The sequence below is a fragment of the Diabrotica undecimpunctata genome, chromosome 2 (assembly GCF_040954645.1).
Source record: "Diabrotica undecimpunctata isolate CICGRU chromosome 2, icDiaUnde3, whole genome shotgun sequence".
NCBI lineage: Eukaryota > Metazoa > Arthropoda > Insecta > Coleoptera > Chrysomelidae > Diabrotica > Diabrotica undecimpunctata.
This window is the reverse complement of record NC_092804.1, coordinates 22,888,336-22,905,045: the sequence shown is the minus strand read 5'-3', so window position 1 is coordinate 22,905,045 and position 16,710 is coordinate 22,888,336. Positions and strand designations below refer to the sequence as shown.

At 35.3% G+C, this 16,710-nt stretch overlaps 1 protein-coding gene across 1 annotated transcript in view; it reads left to right on the top strand.

Moving 5' to 3' along the window:
• Positions 1–16,177, top strand: part of conv (insulin like growth factor binding protein acid labile subunit convoluted) — a 42,934-nt gene extending 26,757 nt beyond the window's left edge. The window contains exons 11-14 of the mRNA XM_072522508.1: positions 7,982–8,177; positions 12,819–13,085; positions 14,527–14,773; positions 15,790–16,177. Of these exons, the coding sequence (XP_072378609.1) occupies positions 7,982–8,177; positions 12,819–13,085; positions 14,527–14,773; positions 15,790–16,147 (1,068 nt within the window). The 3' untranslated portion in view covers positions 16,148–16,177. The remainder of the gene's footprint in view (positions 1–7,981; positions 8,178–12,818; positions 13,086–14,526; positions 14,774–15,789) is intronic.
• Positions 16,178–16,710: the final 533 nt, after the last annotated feature.

Here is a 16,710-nt window from a genome sequence, read left to right as displayed (position 1 = left end):
ACTTGGTCTGATGGTGAAGCCGGTCCAAGTAATTCTGTCTCTCTCTCTGAATCTCAAACCTCTCAGGTCTCAAATGTGATGACTTCTCTCTCTGCTCTGTCAATAAAGCAGGATGTTCTGCTGGCAACCGCTCTAGTCACTATTTATTCAAAGCATGGCGTACCAATACACGCTAGATGTATTTTAGATAGTGGATCTCAGTCGTCATTTGTCTCTAAAGATTTGGTCCAAAAATTAAATCTCTCTCCTTACAGCAAAAGGTTACAAATCTCTACTATCTCTGAACATAGTTCATTCTCGAATAAAATGGTCGATCTAGAAATTTTTCCATACAAAAGAAATGGTAATGGTTTCAAAATCTCCTGTGCTATTTTAGACAACATAACTTGTAGACTCCCCCAGGTATCCATAAACAGAAGTAAATTTAATATTCCCTCTACAGTCACTCTCGCAGATCCCACCTACTCTGTCCCTGGAAATATAGATCTTCTTCTTGCCAGTGACATATATAGCGAATTGTTATCGGATGGTTTAATACGTTTGGGTAAAGGACTCCCTGTTCTCCAGAACACACACTTAGGGTACATTATGTTTGGTTCTTTACCTCCTTACGCACTTCACAAAGGAATTTATCGCTCACAGTTGTCCCCTACACAGTCAAATGTCTCTTTATTTGTCCAGTCCACATCTGAGGAAGATAAGCTCGATAATATAATTCGACAATTCTTCGAAGTCGAAGAAGTGACCCCCTCTGTTAAAATCTCCTCCTCTGAGGATCTGGCTGAACAAATATTCACTGAAACAACTCAAATTCTACCTTCCGGTCGGTTTCAGGTAAAGCTCCCTCTCATTTCTGAAACAGCACATAAAATGCTGGGCAATTCTTACAATATGGCTAGGAAAAGGTTTATTAGTTTAGAAAATAAACTCTTAAAACACGAAAATGTATACTCTCAAAATAAAGCATTCATCAATGAATATGTTTCTCTTGGACATGCCAAAAAGGTTCCTCTTTCTCTCACAAATGTGCACTTAGAAAATAAATACTTTTTACCTCATCACTCTGTCATAAAAGAAGAATCATTAACTACCAAATTACGGGTGGTTTTTGATGGCTCCATGAAAGGTTCCAGTGGCTATTCTCTAAATGACATCCTGTTGAAAGGAAAAACTCTTCAGCCTGAACTTTTCGACATTCTCCTTCGGTTTAGATTGTATACCTATGTCTTCACTTCCGACATACAAAAAATGTACAGGCAGGTACAAATTCATCCTGATCACACATTCCTGCAGAATATCCTCTGGCGGGATTCTCCAGAACAGGACATCGAATGTCTTGAGCTTCAAACCGTAACTTATGGAACAAAAAGCGCAAGCTTTCAAAGTACTCGTTGTTTGATGGAATTAGCTAAAACTCATCAAAACAACTCCCCATTGGCCTCCGATGCTCTCTTAACAGGCTGCTATGTAGATGACATTCTATATGGGGCCAATGACACGCAAACTCTTCTTAAGGCTCATAATGAGATAACTGACCTACTCAACAAGGCATGCATTTCTCTTCATAAATGGTGCTCTAATTCAAAAATGTTTTTAGAAAATGTTTCTACTCTCTCTACAAACTCTGCCTATGTTATTTCACCAGAGAATGCTTCTAATAAGGTTTTAGGTCTCTGTTGGAACCCCAGTACTGATACATTTTCAATTTCTGTACCTCAATTATCAATAAAGGATAATTACACAAAAAGGGAAGTACTCTCTATTATCGCTCAAATTTTTGATCCACAAGGGCTCATTAATCCCGTAACTGTTCTTGCTAAAATTATTATGCAAAAAATTTGGATTTCTAAAATTAATTGGAATGACTCCGTGGATTCAAATATTTTAAATGAATGGTTGAAGTTTATAACTGATCTCGCTGCTCTCAAAGACATAAGCATACCCAGATGTCTTTTCTCATGTCATGAAATTTCTTCTATTGAAATTCACTCTTTTTCTGACGCAAGTTTGAAAGCATATGCTGCTTGTTGTTATATACGGGTTATCTACAAATCAAAAAATGTCTCGTGCTCTCTCATTGCTTCGAAAAGTCGTATTGCTCCTTTAAAGACCATAACGCTTCCAAGGCTGGAACTTATGGGTGCTTTATTGGCTAGCAAGCTCACCACAAAGGTGGTTGATATCATAAAGGATAAATTGCCCTCTATTACCTCTATAAACATGTGGAGCGATTCTGAGATAGTTTTGGCGTGGCTCAGATCACATCACTCCAGATTGAATCAATTTGTCGCCAACAGGGTAGCTCAAATTCAAGAAAATTCTTCTCACTCTCATTGGAGACACGTAAAGTCTAAAGACAACCCTGCTGACATCCTCTCCAGAGGAATGATGCCCTCTAACATACTCAACTCCACTCTTTGGTTTCACGGTCCTCAGTTTTTGCAAACATTTGACCTAAATTTGTCTGAATATAGTCCGAAGTTTAATTCTAATAAATTACCTGAAGCAAGAAAAGTTGTTCTTCACACTCGAAGTGCTCAATTTGATTTCTTTGTCATGCTTTCTGAAAGGTTCTCCAGTTTCACGAAATATGTAAGGACTATAGCTTATGTACTCAGATTTGGTAATAACGCAAAGTCTGGCACTCAAAAATTATCCGGTGCACTTGAAGTATTTGAACTTCAAAATGCCGAAATGAAAATTATAAAATTATTGCAAAACTCAAGTTTCTCCTCAGAAATTGCTGATCTCAAAGGCAATAAGATTATTTCTAATAAGTCTCTCTTACAATTTGCTCCTTTTCTTGACAAAAATGAAATGCTCCGTGTAGGTGGACGTCTTAGGTATTCCGAAGTTACCTTTGATCAAAAATATCCTCTCCTCCTCCCCTCGAAAAATCATGTTGTTCGTCTAATTCTCAAAAAAGAACATCTTAGGCTCCATCATGCAGGTCCTCAGAATACTCTCTCTCAAGTTCGCCTTAGATATTGGCCCTTGAATGGTCTACGGGAGATTAAGAGGATAGTCCACGAATGTCATGTTTGTTTCAAGTTTAATGCCAAACCCTTAGCTCAAATCATGTCTGATTTACCTAAGGAACGCTTATGCTCTGCTCAAGTTTTTACTCATGTAGGTTTGGATTTTGGTGGTCCCTTTCTAATAAAGGCCTCTAAACTTCGTAAAAGTCCCTTGATAAAGTCATACATAGCTCTATTTGTCTGTATGTCCACACGTGCGGTTCATATAGAATTAGTCAGTGGGCTCACAACAGAAGCGTTTCTTCTTACTCTTAAGCGCTTTATTAGTCGAAGAGGCCTCCCTCAGACTATATTCTCTGATAATGCGACAAACTTTCTTGGGGCTAAGAATCAGTTATTCGAACTCTATAATTTCTTGAAAAATAAGGAAACTAACTCTTCTATTCAGGCATTTTTAGCCTCCTCTCAAATTCGGTGGAAAACGATACCACCTCGGTCTCCTCATCATGGAGGACTCTGGGAGAGCGCTATAAAGAGCGCTAAACATCATATCTATAGATTGTTGGGCAATCTCAAAATTACATTCGAGGAATTCAGTACCGTGCTTACCCAAATTGAAGCCGTACTTAATTCTCGGCCCATTTGTGCCCTCTCTAATGATCCCTCCGATTTCACATATCTTACCCCTGGTCACTTCCTAATTGGAAGGTCTCTCACCTCGCTACCCGACCAGGAGTATACATCTATCCCGGAAAATAGACTTAGCATCTGGCAAAATCTCTCTAAGCTCCAGCAACTTTTTTGGAAAAAGTGGTCGACTGATTATCTGAATCGACTTCAAAATCGTCCAAAATGGTTTCTCCCAGTCAAAAATTTAGAACCCAATGACCTTGTGTTAGTTAAAGAAGATAATCTCCCTCCTCTCTACTGGTCATTGGCACGAGTGATGGATGTCTTTCCGGGTAAAGATGGCCGAGTGAGAATTGCATCTGTTAAAACTAAGGATGGGATTTTCAAACGCACGATAACAAAATTGTGTCCCCTTCCTGGTGAAGGATTATGTTAATGTTATTAGGTTTAGTACTTTTACTCATATGTTGTTTGTATACTATTACTCATATTGGTTTTTTTTATGTACTCTTTTCTTTTTAATGCTTTTTATAATGTTAAAGCTAGTGCTTCAACTGGGGGCAGTATGTTGTAAAAACAACCTGTATATTGTAATCGTAGTATAGTTATTTTATCAAATTGTACGCTCACATCGTCAGCTATCGTGTTAACGTGTGTGCGACTGACTCCCTATATCAGGGACCCGCTCTTCCCCGCTTTATATAACTTAGGACAGACAGTGCCAATTTGCCTCTCGGCAAGTGAAGGCCGGGTGTATGTGATCCCTAAAAGTGCGTGGTGCGTAAGCGATAAATGCGCTTGTAAATGCGGTGTTTTGTGTTAAAACGTATATAGTTGGTCTCTCTCAATTTTATCATTTCATGTATATCTGTTACTGCCTCCTTGCACTCACTGTAAAGCTAATATTTGTATAACTCTTTATGTAACTATCAGAATTGCGATAATTGTCAATGTTTGAACCAGCCCTTAAGTCTATTGTGTAAATAAATCGAAGGAAAATACATTTTAATTGTTTTATTGCTTCAGTGGTCCTTGATAAATATTTTGAAGCAATTAGGTGTTCAAATACGCCTCTCTTAAATGTGGATAGTTTGGCAACAAAGTTTACCCTTTCCACCAAATATATAGAAAATATCAACAGAGAGAAAGAATTCAGAGTATTCTATAAGAAAGTTAACATCAACAGAAACGAATTCAAGGCAACCGCAAAACAATACAGAAGTCAGAATGACGACCTATTAACAACAAGGAATATGTGTATTGAATAGATGGGTGGAATACTTTAACCAGGCACTTAATATAGAGGAAGAAGAAGAAAATCTAGAAGACGAAAGAGATGAGGTAAAGGGAACAGACGAGAGGGAAGAGGAACCAACAACGATTCTTGAAGTTAAAAAACTAGCCAGAAACAAATCACCCGGAATAGATAATCTCCCAGCTGAACTATACAAAGAACGTGGCCATGATACCATAATGGCATTACAGCAGCTTATAAAAAAAATCATGCTCAACCTGTATGCGTCCACTGCTGGACATAGGTCTCCCTCAGCTCTTTCCATCTGTCTCTGTCTTGTGCGGCTTGCATCCAGTTATTGCTAACACGCTTCAGGTCGTCAGTCTATCTAGTTAGTGGGGGTCCTCTACTCCGTATTGCTTAAAAGAAATATGGACACAGAAATCCCTCCTTAATGATTGGAATATTGGAATACTTTTCACCACACACAAAATAGGAGATATCTCTGAATGCTCTAACCACAGAGGAATTACGCTTCTAAATGCAGCGTATAAAATATTTTCCACAGTACTATGTCACCGTATGGCACCATATGCAGAACGGATAGAGGAAAATGCCACGCTGGCTTCAGAGGTGGTAAATCGACATTTCATCAGATTGCAACCCTGAAGCAAATTTGGGAAAAACACTGGAATATGGCATTGATAGTCATCACATATTTATAGACTACAAAGCAGTCTACGACTCTGTGAATGGAACAGAAATATTCACAGCAATGAAAGAGCTAGGAATACCAAATCAGATGGTAGATTTAACAAAACTCTTGAAAAAGTTGAATGCAGAATACGAATTCAGGGGGAACTGTCTGAACCTTTTAAAACAAATAACGGGCTGCGCCAGGGAAACCCTCCCTCCTATATACTGTTCAATCTGGTTCTGGAAAAAGTAATACTACTACTACTCTACTACTATCGGTTTACAGCGTTCTCCGGCGCCTTCCGACTCCTAACCGCCATTCTTCTCTATTTTACCATAGGCCTGGAGGGATTTCTCTTTCCTCTAGTTCTTTTTCAATTCCCTCTCTCCAGCTTCTTCTCGGCCTTCCTGTTTTTCTTCTTCCTTGTGGTGTCCACGTCAAAATCTGTTTCAGAATCCTGTCATCTGGCATCCTCTACATGGCCGTACCATATTAACTGTTTTGTTTTTATGTCATCAACTATTGTATGCTTGACTCCCATCATTTCTCGTATTCTCTCATTTGGTATCCGATCTCTTCTTGATTTGCCTGCTGCTCTTCTCCAGAAGTCCATTTCTGTTGCTTGTAACAGTTTCTCTGTTCTTTGTTTCATTGGCCAAACTTCACTGCCATATGTGATTACACTTTTAAGTATGGTGTTGTATATGAGTTGATATTGTTTGGTCCCACAGAATGCCGTTCATCATGGATATGGCTTTTCTACCCTGTATGTTTCTATCTTTTATAGCAGCATCGAGTGTTCCATCTTGAGTTATCTTCATACCCAGGTACTTGTATTCATCACAGTGTCTAATTTCTACCCCATCGTCTAATATAATGGACTGCTTTGTCCCTCCAATACACATGGTCTCAGTTTTCTTAATGTTGACTTCGAGACCCCATTTGTTATATTCTTCTATTAGCTTCCGAGTCATGTAACTCAAGTCGTCATGATCTCGAGCAATCAGTATTTGGTCATCACAAGGTACGGGTAGGAACTCCTTTTTGGATAGTCCTATCAGGGAAAGTGAATCAATCCCTGCCTTCCGCAGATTCCAGGTGTTTTCTAACCCAGGAAACTATTACCTGCTAAGGGTCCCTTGTCCAGGGTCACGGATAAAGTCCACAATGGCATCCAGGGCGGAGAAGTAGATCTTCACAACGGCCTGGAGGACGGAAGTGGCAGCCCCCTGGTTTTAGGTTTTAGAGCAACTCGCATAGGAGAAGGATACTCTGACGTAAAATCCCTGGCCCTCCAGGTTGGGAGTTGAGGCACCGGGCCAACTCCTCGGTACTCATAAAACAAGTACAATGTTAAGAAGCCTAACCAAAGCCTCGGAACAAAAGATTGGAAACACAGTAGACGAAAACAGCAAAGAAAACGGAAAAAGTAATACGTATGTCACAAACCACAACCACTTGTTCAATATATAATAAATCAGTGCAAATCCTGGCCTATGCTGACGATATCATTATTGTTGGGAGAACGGAAAATGCTGTACGAGAGGCGTATGTAGCATTAAAAGAATAAGCTACAAAAATAGGTTTAATAATAAACACCAACAAAACGAAGTATATGAAAATAAGCACTCGACCACAAATCCTACGATCACTTGTTATAGAAAACGACGTCATCGAAGCAGTAAACGAATTAGTATACCTGGGAGCGCTCCTTAACACTGAAAATAATACTACCGCGGAATTTGCACGGCCAACAGATGCTATTTTGGGCTCAATCTCCTCCTTAAATCCACATTATATCGAGAAATACAAAAATAAAACTCTACAAAACAATAATACGGCCAGTCCTAACATATGGTTCAGAGACCTGGATTCTAACAAAAAATAATGAAAACATGTTAGAATGCTTCGAAAGAAAAGTACTAAGGCGAATCTATGGAGCAGTGAATGACAATGGAGTGTGGAGAAGACGATACAACTTTGAACTTTATAGAATATACGAATATTTATATTCTTAATACGCCGCATCATTTACTCAACGTACTTGCTACATAAAATGATTATTCTGCTACTAAACTTAAATCGTATATTTAGATAATTAACAATAAGAAACATGTTAAATCCATGAGCAAAAGTTCTTGTCTTTAATAATTTATATCGTTTTTACAAATAATTTAAAACTAATGAAATTAAGCATACTGCATAGTCCAAAATATATGAAATGTTCGCTTATTCTCCAAATTCATAAAAAATCAATTTTTGTTTAATAGCTGCATTTTTCGGTAAATTTGCTGACGCTGATTACGAGTCTTTCAGCATTTTAATAATCCAATTTCTAGATACCGTTTGTTTAACAACTTATTTGGGATACATTTGATACATGTAATTTATTTGGCGAATAAAGTATTAGATCCTATGTTTCTAATCGATACTATGTTTTAGCTTGATTTGTCTCACAATAAAGTTAGCTTTCTTTCAAAGAAGTTTTTCCCCAGCAACCCCTATATTCCCTATAAGCTAAAGGAAATCGATTTGTCTTATAACTTGATGCCCGTTTTAACCATAGATCTAACAATTGGGACGTCAAAAGTGGAGAAATTGAATTTGTCACATAATTCCATTGCTGATATTCGAACGGGTAAGTATTTCTGGTTGGTGATAAATTTTTATGAGCGGAAATTGTTATATTTAAGGACGAATTTGTTTTAATCAATCCAATAAAGTAATATATTTGGCGTCTAGTTTATTTGAAGATGATGTGACAACAATTTTTTTATACTTTTTTTTTATATTTCACATTTGTAAATAATATTCTTTTATTTTAATTACGTAGTTGATTGTTTATCTATCAGCAATTGTTTATTTAAATATAAGGTTGAATGCTCGAATAAATGAACTTTGATCAGATAAAAGGCATATATCGAGCACAGTTTAATTAAATCTTGCCCAAGTACTTTCGATCCCTAGATCATCTTCAGGGGCATCTGAAATAAGCCAAGAAACGTTTTTTTATAACCAAAGAAATTGATTAACTTCGATAAAAACTCGAAGTTTATGGTTGAAAAAAGGTTTTTATGTGATTAACGTTTATAGACTTACTTCGTCAATTGTGGCCTATCCGGCAAGAACAAGATGTCATAAACATATAAATGTACATTACACTACAATACAAATGGACAAACAAACACTTTAAAATAATTTAAGGAAGGCTACATTACTTGAAGAAGCCGGAGACAGAATGGCTCCTGATCTAACGGAAATGTTGGGGTGACATGTGACAAATGACAACTTGGATGAGCAGTCACAATCATAGATATGTGATCTGCACCTTTTACAATTCTATGAAACTAAGTATTGACCAAAGTCCAACTGACACCACTATAGGAGGTCACTGATGAAATATAAAATTATATAGAATATTTTTTTAAGTAGATTGAATAATCCAGATCTCACACTCAAACATGTCTGTAATAATTAAGGTGTTAGTTTGAGAGCAACTGAAATAGACGAAAAGTAAGAATGCAAGAAGCGGACTAAACAATATGTTAGACAGTGGGTGGTTGACTACAATAAAATGGTCTACCAAGCACTATCTGTAATGTAGAAAGGAAGAGATCTGACTATGTAATTAAAATACTAATAATTGAAAATCAAAATGGAAAGCAAAGTATATAAATGGGGTGTAATCCAAGTAGTTCAGTTGAACCCACAGTCAATGGTATAACTATAAAATTACTATGGATGTGCTCAGTGCAGGAAGTCTAAACAGTCGAGCTGGGTCCCCTACGAGGTGAAGCTGTAATAAAGTTTTTAAAAATAGGTTTAAATTTAGTACAATTTAAATTAATTTGAGTATTAAGACAGTGAGAGTTTTCATTTGTTTCCCTTGTAATTTCCAAATCTTCCAATAAATCCAACTCCATATAGTTTTTCTTTCTACTAATGTCATGTAAGATAGATGAACCAGTGTTGATGTTAAAATTGTGTTTACTGGATAATAAGTGTTGACCAAAACTTGAAGAGTTTGGTCTTTTCAAATGTTCTGAAACTGTAGTGGATAACTTTCTAATGGTTCTACATACATAAGAGGCATCACAATCATCACATTTTAATTTGTAAATACCACTTTTGTCAAGTGTGTTCATCCTATCTTTGGTGTTGATTAAGAAGGAACCTAAGGTGTTGTGTGACTTGAAGGAAATTTTGATTTTATCGATTGTAGAAGTAAAAAGTTTAGATATTTTATTGGAAATGCTGCTAATGTAGGTGAAGGAGAAATATCTGGTGTTATTTGAAGCAGTAGGTTGAAGAAAACATTGTGATGAATATGCAAGTTTTTCTGCAATTTTTAGTTTAGCTCTATTTAGAAGAGCTCTATTTATGATCCTAACATTATCTATAACATCAAAATTTCCTTCAAGTCACACAACACCTTAGGTTCCTTCTTAATCAACACCAAAGATAGGATGAACACACTTGACAAAAGTGGTATTTACAAATTAAAATGTGATGATTGTGATGCCTCTTATGTAGGTAGAACCATTAGAAAGTTATCCACTACAGTTTCAGAACATTTGAAAAGACCAAACTCTTCAAGTTTTGGTCAACACTTATTATCCAGTAAACACAATTTTAACATCAACACTGGTTCATCTATCTTACATGACATTAGTAGAAAGAAAAACTATATGGAGTTGGATTTATTGGAAGATTTGGAAATTACAAGGGAAACAAATGAAAACTCTCACTGTCTTAATACTCAAATTAATTTAAATTGTACTAAATTTAAACCTATTTTTAAAAACTTTATTACAGCTTCACCTCGTAGGGGACCCAGCTCGACTGTTTAGACTTCCTGCACTGAGCACATCCATAGTAATTTTATAGTTATACCATTGACTGTGGGTTCAACTGAACTACTTGGATTACACCCCATTTATATACTTTGCTTTCCATTTTGATTTTCAATTATTAGTATTTTAATTACATAGTCAGATCTCTTCCTTTCTACATTACAGATAGTGCTTGGTAGACCATTTTATTGTAGTCAACCACCCACTGTCTAACATATTGTTTAGTCCGCTTCTTGCATTCTTACTTTTCGTCTATTTCAGTTGCTCTCAAACTAACACCTTAATTATTACAGACATGTTTGAGTGTGAGATCTGGATTATTCAATCTACTTAAAAAAATATTCTATATAATTTTATATTTCATCAGTGACCTCCTATAGTGGTGTCAGTTGGACTTTGGTCAATACTTAGTTTCATAGAATTGTAAAAGGTGCAGATCACATATCTATGATTGTGACTGCTCATCCAAGTTGTCATTTGTCACATGTCACCCCAACATTTCCGTTAGATCAGGAGCCATTCTGTCTCTGGCTTCTTCAAGTAATGTAGCCTTCCTTAAATTATTTTAAAGTGTTTGTTTGTCCATTTGTATTGTAGTGTAATGTACATTTATATGTTTATGACATCTTGTTCTTGCCGGATAGGCCACAATTGACGAAGTAAGTCTATAAACGTTAATCACATAAAAACCTTTTTTCAACCATAAACTTCGAGTTTTTATCGAAGTTAATCAATTTCTTTGGTTATAAAAAAACGTTTCTTGGCTTATTTCAGATGCCCCTGAAGATGATCTAGGGATCGAAAGTACTTGGGCAAGATTTAATTAAACTGTGCTCGATATATGCCTTTTATCTGATCAAAAAAAAAATTGTTTATTTGGAAAGACTTGTATACGAATACGACGTTCTACTTGTCACACATGTTCAATTGACTTAAAGGAGATTGTGTCGGCCAGTCCAAAATTCGAACGTTATTTTCCTGAAAGTTCTCTTGTTCTCTCCTATTTCGGAGTCTAAAGCAGATACATGTTACACATGCTTTTCTTCAACAAATCGAAGTTTCACTTTATATTATTTATAAAACTCTGGTATCTCTGGATACCATCATATATAGAAGTTTTGGAAAACAAAAAACTTGACGAGCTAGCACACAATATAATTACTGATGTAAAAACTGAAATAACAGACATAATTCGACTCAGCAACAGAGCAACATCCAGCTCAGTATAACAGAGTACTGATCACAATGCTGGCAAGGAAAGTGGAATTCAAACCAATTTAAACTTAACATTATTAAAAGTAGGGTTAATGACAAACTGCAACCACCAACAAGTAGAAAAAACATGAAATTTGAAAATTAGATACATACCTTCAACTCACCAGCATCTAATAACTAACACCGGAAAGTTCCTCCTGTGAATGTCCAGTAATCGTCGCACATTCCTGCTCTCTCTATTCCTGCGAAAACAGCAAATATACTAGAGAAACTAACTAAGTGGATATACTAAAGAACACTACTAAATTGTAATTAATCAAACACAATTAAAATTCTTAAGGCTTCCCTAATTACATTTCTCCATAATTTTCTATCTTGGGCCATACTAATATCAATCCCCTTTACCGACATGTTCAACCTAAGTGTCTTCCACATTCGTTTTTCTAAATACAATATGCGTTGGTAGTGTTTCACCCGCCACGCTCACATCTAACAACACAGTAATATTTTCTTTCCCAGACCCATTAATTGCTCTCTGGATAGCTGTTACTTTTGGGCCAACAACTTTTATTCCGTTCGGATCTAAACAAAAACTATTTTCAATTATATTATAGATAGCTTATGAAGAAATAGCTTTTTCTTGCTATTTCCATTATTTGTTGTTTTTCTGACTGAGGTTAATGTTTTTTTTAAATTGCGTGAAATAACACACCTGTTAAACATGGACGTATATTTTATCAAAGGCTGAGCATGCCAGCCTTTTACGGTTGTTGGATATGTCTCTTTCTACTGCATTGAAACTCCCCACTCGCTCTCTTTTGACCAAAAAGAGACGCTGCTCTACTTGATGTAACATAGTGACACAACTAACAACGAAAACAAAGATTGTGTCGTCACTTAGCTCTACCGACTACTCGGTTTATGTTAATATATACGTCTATGCACCACAGAGTATATTAAGGTTATAAACAGACCATCAATAGGTACTCAATGGGTGGAACCATTTTAAAAAGTTTAGTTTAGCAAAATAAGCGTTGGTTCCACTTCCACTTGCCCCAATTTTCCACTTAACCCAGTGTACTTTATATTGTATTATATTATTATATTTTAAACATTTTTTTAAATGCTGTATTAACCGTTTGTTAATGTGGCAATTCTAAATAAAAAAGAATATTCTGATTATGTATAAAATTATTATTTTTATATTTTAGGTGTTATTGGTAACCTTACACGTTTGAAGACCCTGGATCTGTCCAATAATAAACTTTACGACCTCGTAAGCGACAAAGGTTTCTTTAAACTGCCGTCGAATATCTCGGAACTCTATTTAGCAAACAACCTTTTATCTGACTTACCTTGGGGATATCTTAAAAACTCCGTTCAATTATCCTTACTCGATTTAAGAAACAATCACTTTGAAAATTTTGTGCCAGATCTGATTCAGATGGTTGAAAATAATATCGATGTCTATTTTGAAGGTAAAAACATAAATTTTATTCAATAAATTATTATAGTGTTTTTAAAAAATAAGAAATTCTTCGTCTAAGAGGTATATTATCTAAAGATTGCACATGCAACTAATTTTTCACCTGCTATCCAAGGTACGGTTGAACAGTTAGTAAGTTGTAAGGTACTTTTTTGTAAAAGTAAACGAACTAAAGTGGCAATCAGTGAAACACAGTGAAAAAATTGCATAGTATAAATCTCCCAAAGCTCTAAAATATATAACATATTAATTTAACTATGATATTGCTGATTCAAGCACTCAGGGGGTTTTGGGCTCGTTGAAAGGTGATGCCGGGAGCAGTCAATCGAGGTTAATCCTTAAAAGACTGATTTGGAGCCATTTACCGAGAAGGGGGCATCGCTTTAACCATAGAGCTTGTATGCGATTTCTATAGGATAAATCCAGATTTTCTAAAGTCGGTGAAGTATCTTGTCGTGATCCTTGATTCTAAACTGTGGTAAAAGAAACCCTGGACTCAACGGTACAGAGGTTTATAAGAACCACCGAAGTTCTGTTATATATAGCGCCTCTACATCTACACCATGAAGCCATGATGGTAACTTAATGACTCAACTACTCTGGGCATTGGTTTGGAGTCACCGATTAGACTGATCACTGTGATATATTGGGTCAAATCGCGGAATAATGTTCTATTCTTTTCATGAGACAGAATAACATGTTTCCTCACTTTAAGCTTATACCCTTTTTCTCTAGTTTAGTTTAGGGATTCAAAAGTGCCCCATGTGCGAGTGCCTTGGTCAACAAAGTCAAATTTGGTTTTGATTTGGGTACCGTCACGTTCAGATGTAGTGGTGAACAAGTGGGCCGATGTCCTTGCAAGACGGGCCTCGTTTACTCTGCCTCTGGACCCTTGCTGATCCTAGTAAGTAATAGGAGGCTCGAAAAACCTGGGTCTCCATGGGAAAATATGGGAAAATATACCTATTATTAAAGAAAATAAATGTGCCATAATTAAAAAAAGTAGATTGTTTATACAAAAAAAAATAGTATGTATATGCTTTATTAAATTAAAATTATACATATTGATTTAAATTCAAAATTTCTTAAATATTGTGAGCTTTTTCGTCAGTTAAATTGGTGATAGCGTTGGTTGAAGTTATTCAATCAACGGTGATAGTAATATTCGATGTTGCAAGCCAGTTTCGCCAACGTGAGACCCGGACTAACCTGCCGCATTAGATGTTTCTCATCAAAAATGTACAAGAACTCAATACTTCTATTTTCCAATCTTCGGAACGAAGGAGGCACGAAGAAGAAGAATAATATAACATGTATAATGCTTATATGTTTTTGAACAAACTTTACTTATTTTAATACACTGTACATTTCCATCTAATTCTATATTTAATCTATCTCTGGCTTAATCATCTAATAAAGCTCTTTTTTTATAGGTAACAAACTCCATTGTGATTGCTTTTTGCGACCATTATCACGATATTTCAGAAGTGAGATATACTTAAAAGAGTTTTATAAGACAATACGATGTGAAACTCCATCGTTTTTGAATAATCACACCTTATACGACCTTCCAGAGGAAAGACTTAATTGTCCAATAAATGTAAATACCACACAACTCATGAAAACGCTACCAGGGGATTATGAACTATTGTCGGATTTAAGGTTTAGGGAATTATCACAGTAAGTAGATTTTTATGTAGATTGTTATAAATCCCAATCACACATGTCATTCTTGGGGAATGCAGCCAATTGATTTGGGATAATATAGGTAAAACTCTTTGAGCTTAGTATATATATAGTAAACTCTTAAATATTGGGGAAATCTGCAAGAAAGACTCTAATGAGTATCAATTGTTTCGCCGAACGTTTTCGCCAAAGAGAATTAATTTGGCTTCTTCAGGGCTGAAAGAGAATAAATTATAATTAGCTACCATATATTATCTATTAAAAACATTATTGATCTTACCGTAACTTAGAATTGTAGAGTTAGAATGTTAAAAAACTTTACTAGTAACAACATAGTGGTGTTTTTTGTTACTATGTGCAAAGAAAAAGTTTTTTTTAACGTTGGAAATGTATGGTAGCTTTGAACTTAAAACGCAAAGGTTTATTCAAGGTCAATCGAAAAACCCAATGCAACTACATTTAAAAGGAGGTAATTCTTTGAATTGTCGGCAATAACTAAATTTTTGATTGTTAGAAAGTTTAAATGTGAGGTTCTGTTTTACCAGAACGCATGTCCTGACAATTCAAGTAGTTCTTTTGAATCTTTATGTCGTTAAGGTTCATTGGTAAAACCGAATGAAGTTAAATCCCAGTATAGGGAAATATTATTTTAGATTTTCTTAATTGAATTTTTTTTTATAATATATTGTTCATGTATTATTATAATATCTTATTGAGATGTAACTAAGAAAAGCAAGGGAATGTTATCTTTTTTAGTTAATGAAAATTATTATTAAAGTAGGTTAGTTGTTAATGGATATATCAGTCAAGTTAGTTATCTGTGATGTTATATTGTTCTTGGTATCTGATTTAAGTAAGAAGTGGTATATATCGCTTATATCTAAGCGCCCTAATAGCTTATTTAGCCCTCTAGCTGTATATATCCTGGTTGAAACAAAATGGTGTTAGTGCCCTATTTTAAACCTCACAAAATATGTCGTTTGCAACCATTAATATTTGTTATTTTTTAGCAAAAAGGGAATTTTTAAAATAAAGTGGCGCGTCATGAAACAAACCGACATAGCAGACACAGAAGTTTTTGTTAAGGATATAAAAAATTCCGACAATCTGGTGTACAGAAGAACTGTTCCTTATTTCAAACGGATATTGGAAATAGATTCTAACACAGGTTTTAAAAAGAAATTAAGTGATGGTAAAGGGTACCAAATATGTTTGTTAGCCAAAGATAGTAAAGATGAAGTCAAGAATTTTTACGTTGAACAATGTAAAGATTTATCGATGACGTTCTCCGGAGGATATTCGATGTTTAGTTCTAGTAGTGTTATGTATTATTTATTGTTTGTATACTTTGTTAAATTTTTATTATAGTTTATAAATAAATATAATATTTAAATTTTATCAATGATGCTTTTTTGTATGGTTTTATTATTCAAATAATTTCTTAATGTTGCCGCTGCTAAACACTGCTAAACTGTTAAATAGTACGAGAGACTTTCCAAAGATTAAGATAATATTAATATTCCAAATGAAGTTTTGGATATAAAAAAAAACTACTAATAAAAAGACAAAATATTTAATTAGATGCAGAAATCACTACGAGTAAGCTGTAAGCACACTTGATTCCTTTACGTAATATAATTAATATGAAAAATTGCAAACTTTATTTTCAAAGGAAAGACTTTCAGTGAATATATTTCGCCCTCAATATTAAACCCGAAACCAAACAGACTGAACACGACTTCTACAAAACACAAAAAGAAATATGGAGAATGGTCAGAGGACAAAGGAAAGTGATAAACGAAGTAATAAAACGAAACACATTCAGAAGGAAACATTGGCAGACTACCTTCGCTATCCCTTTTGCTAAAGGGGATGATATTGAACCAGCAACACCAGAATTGACGACAAACGAAGAAATCAACATTGAGGGG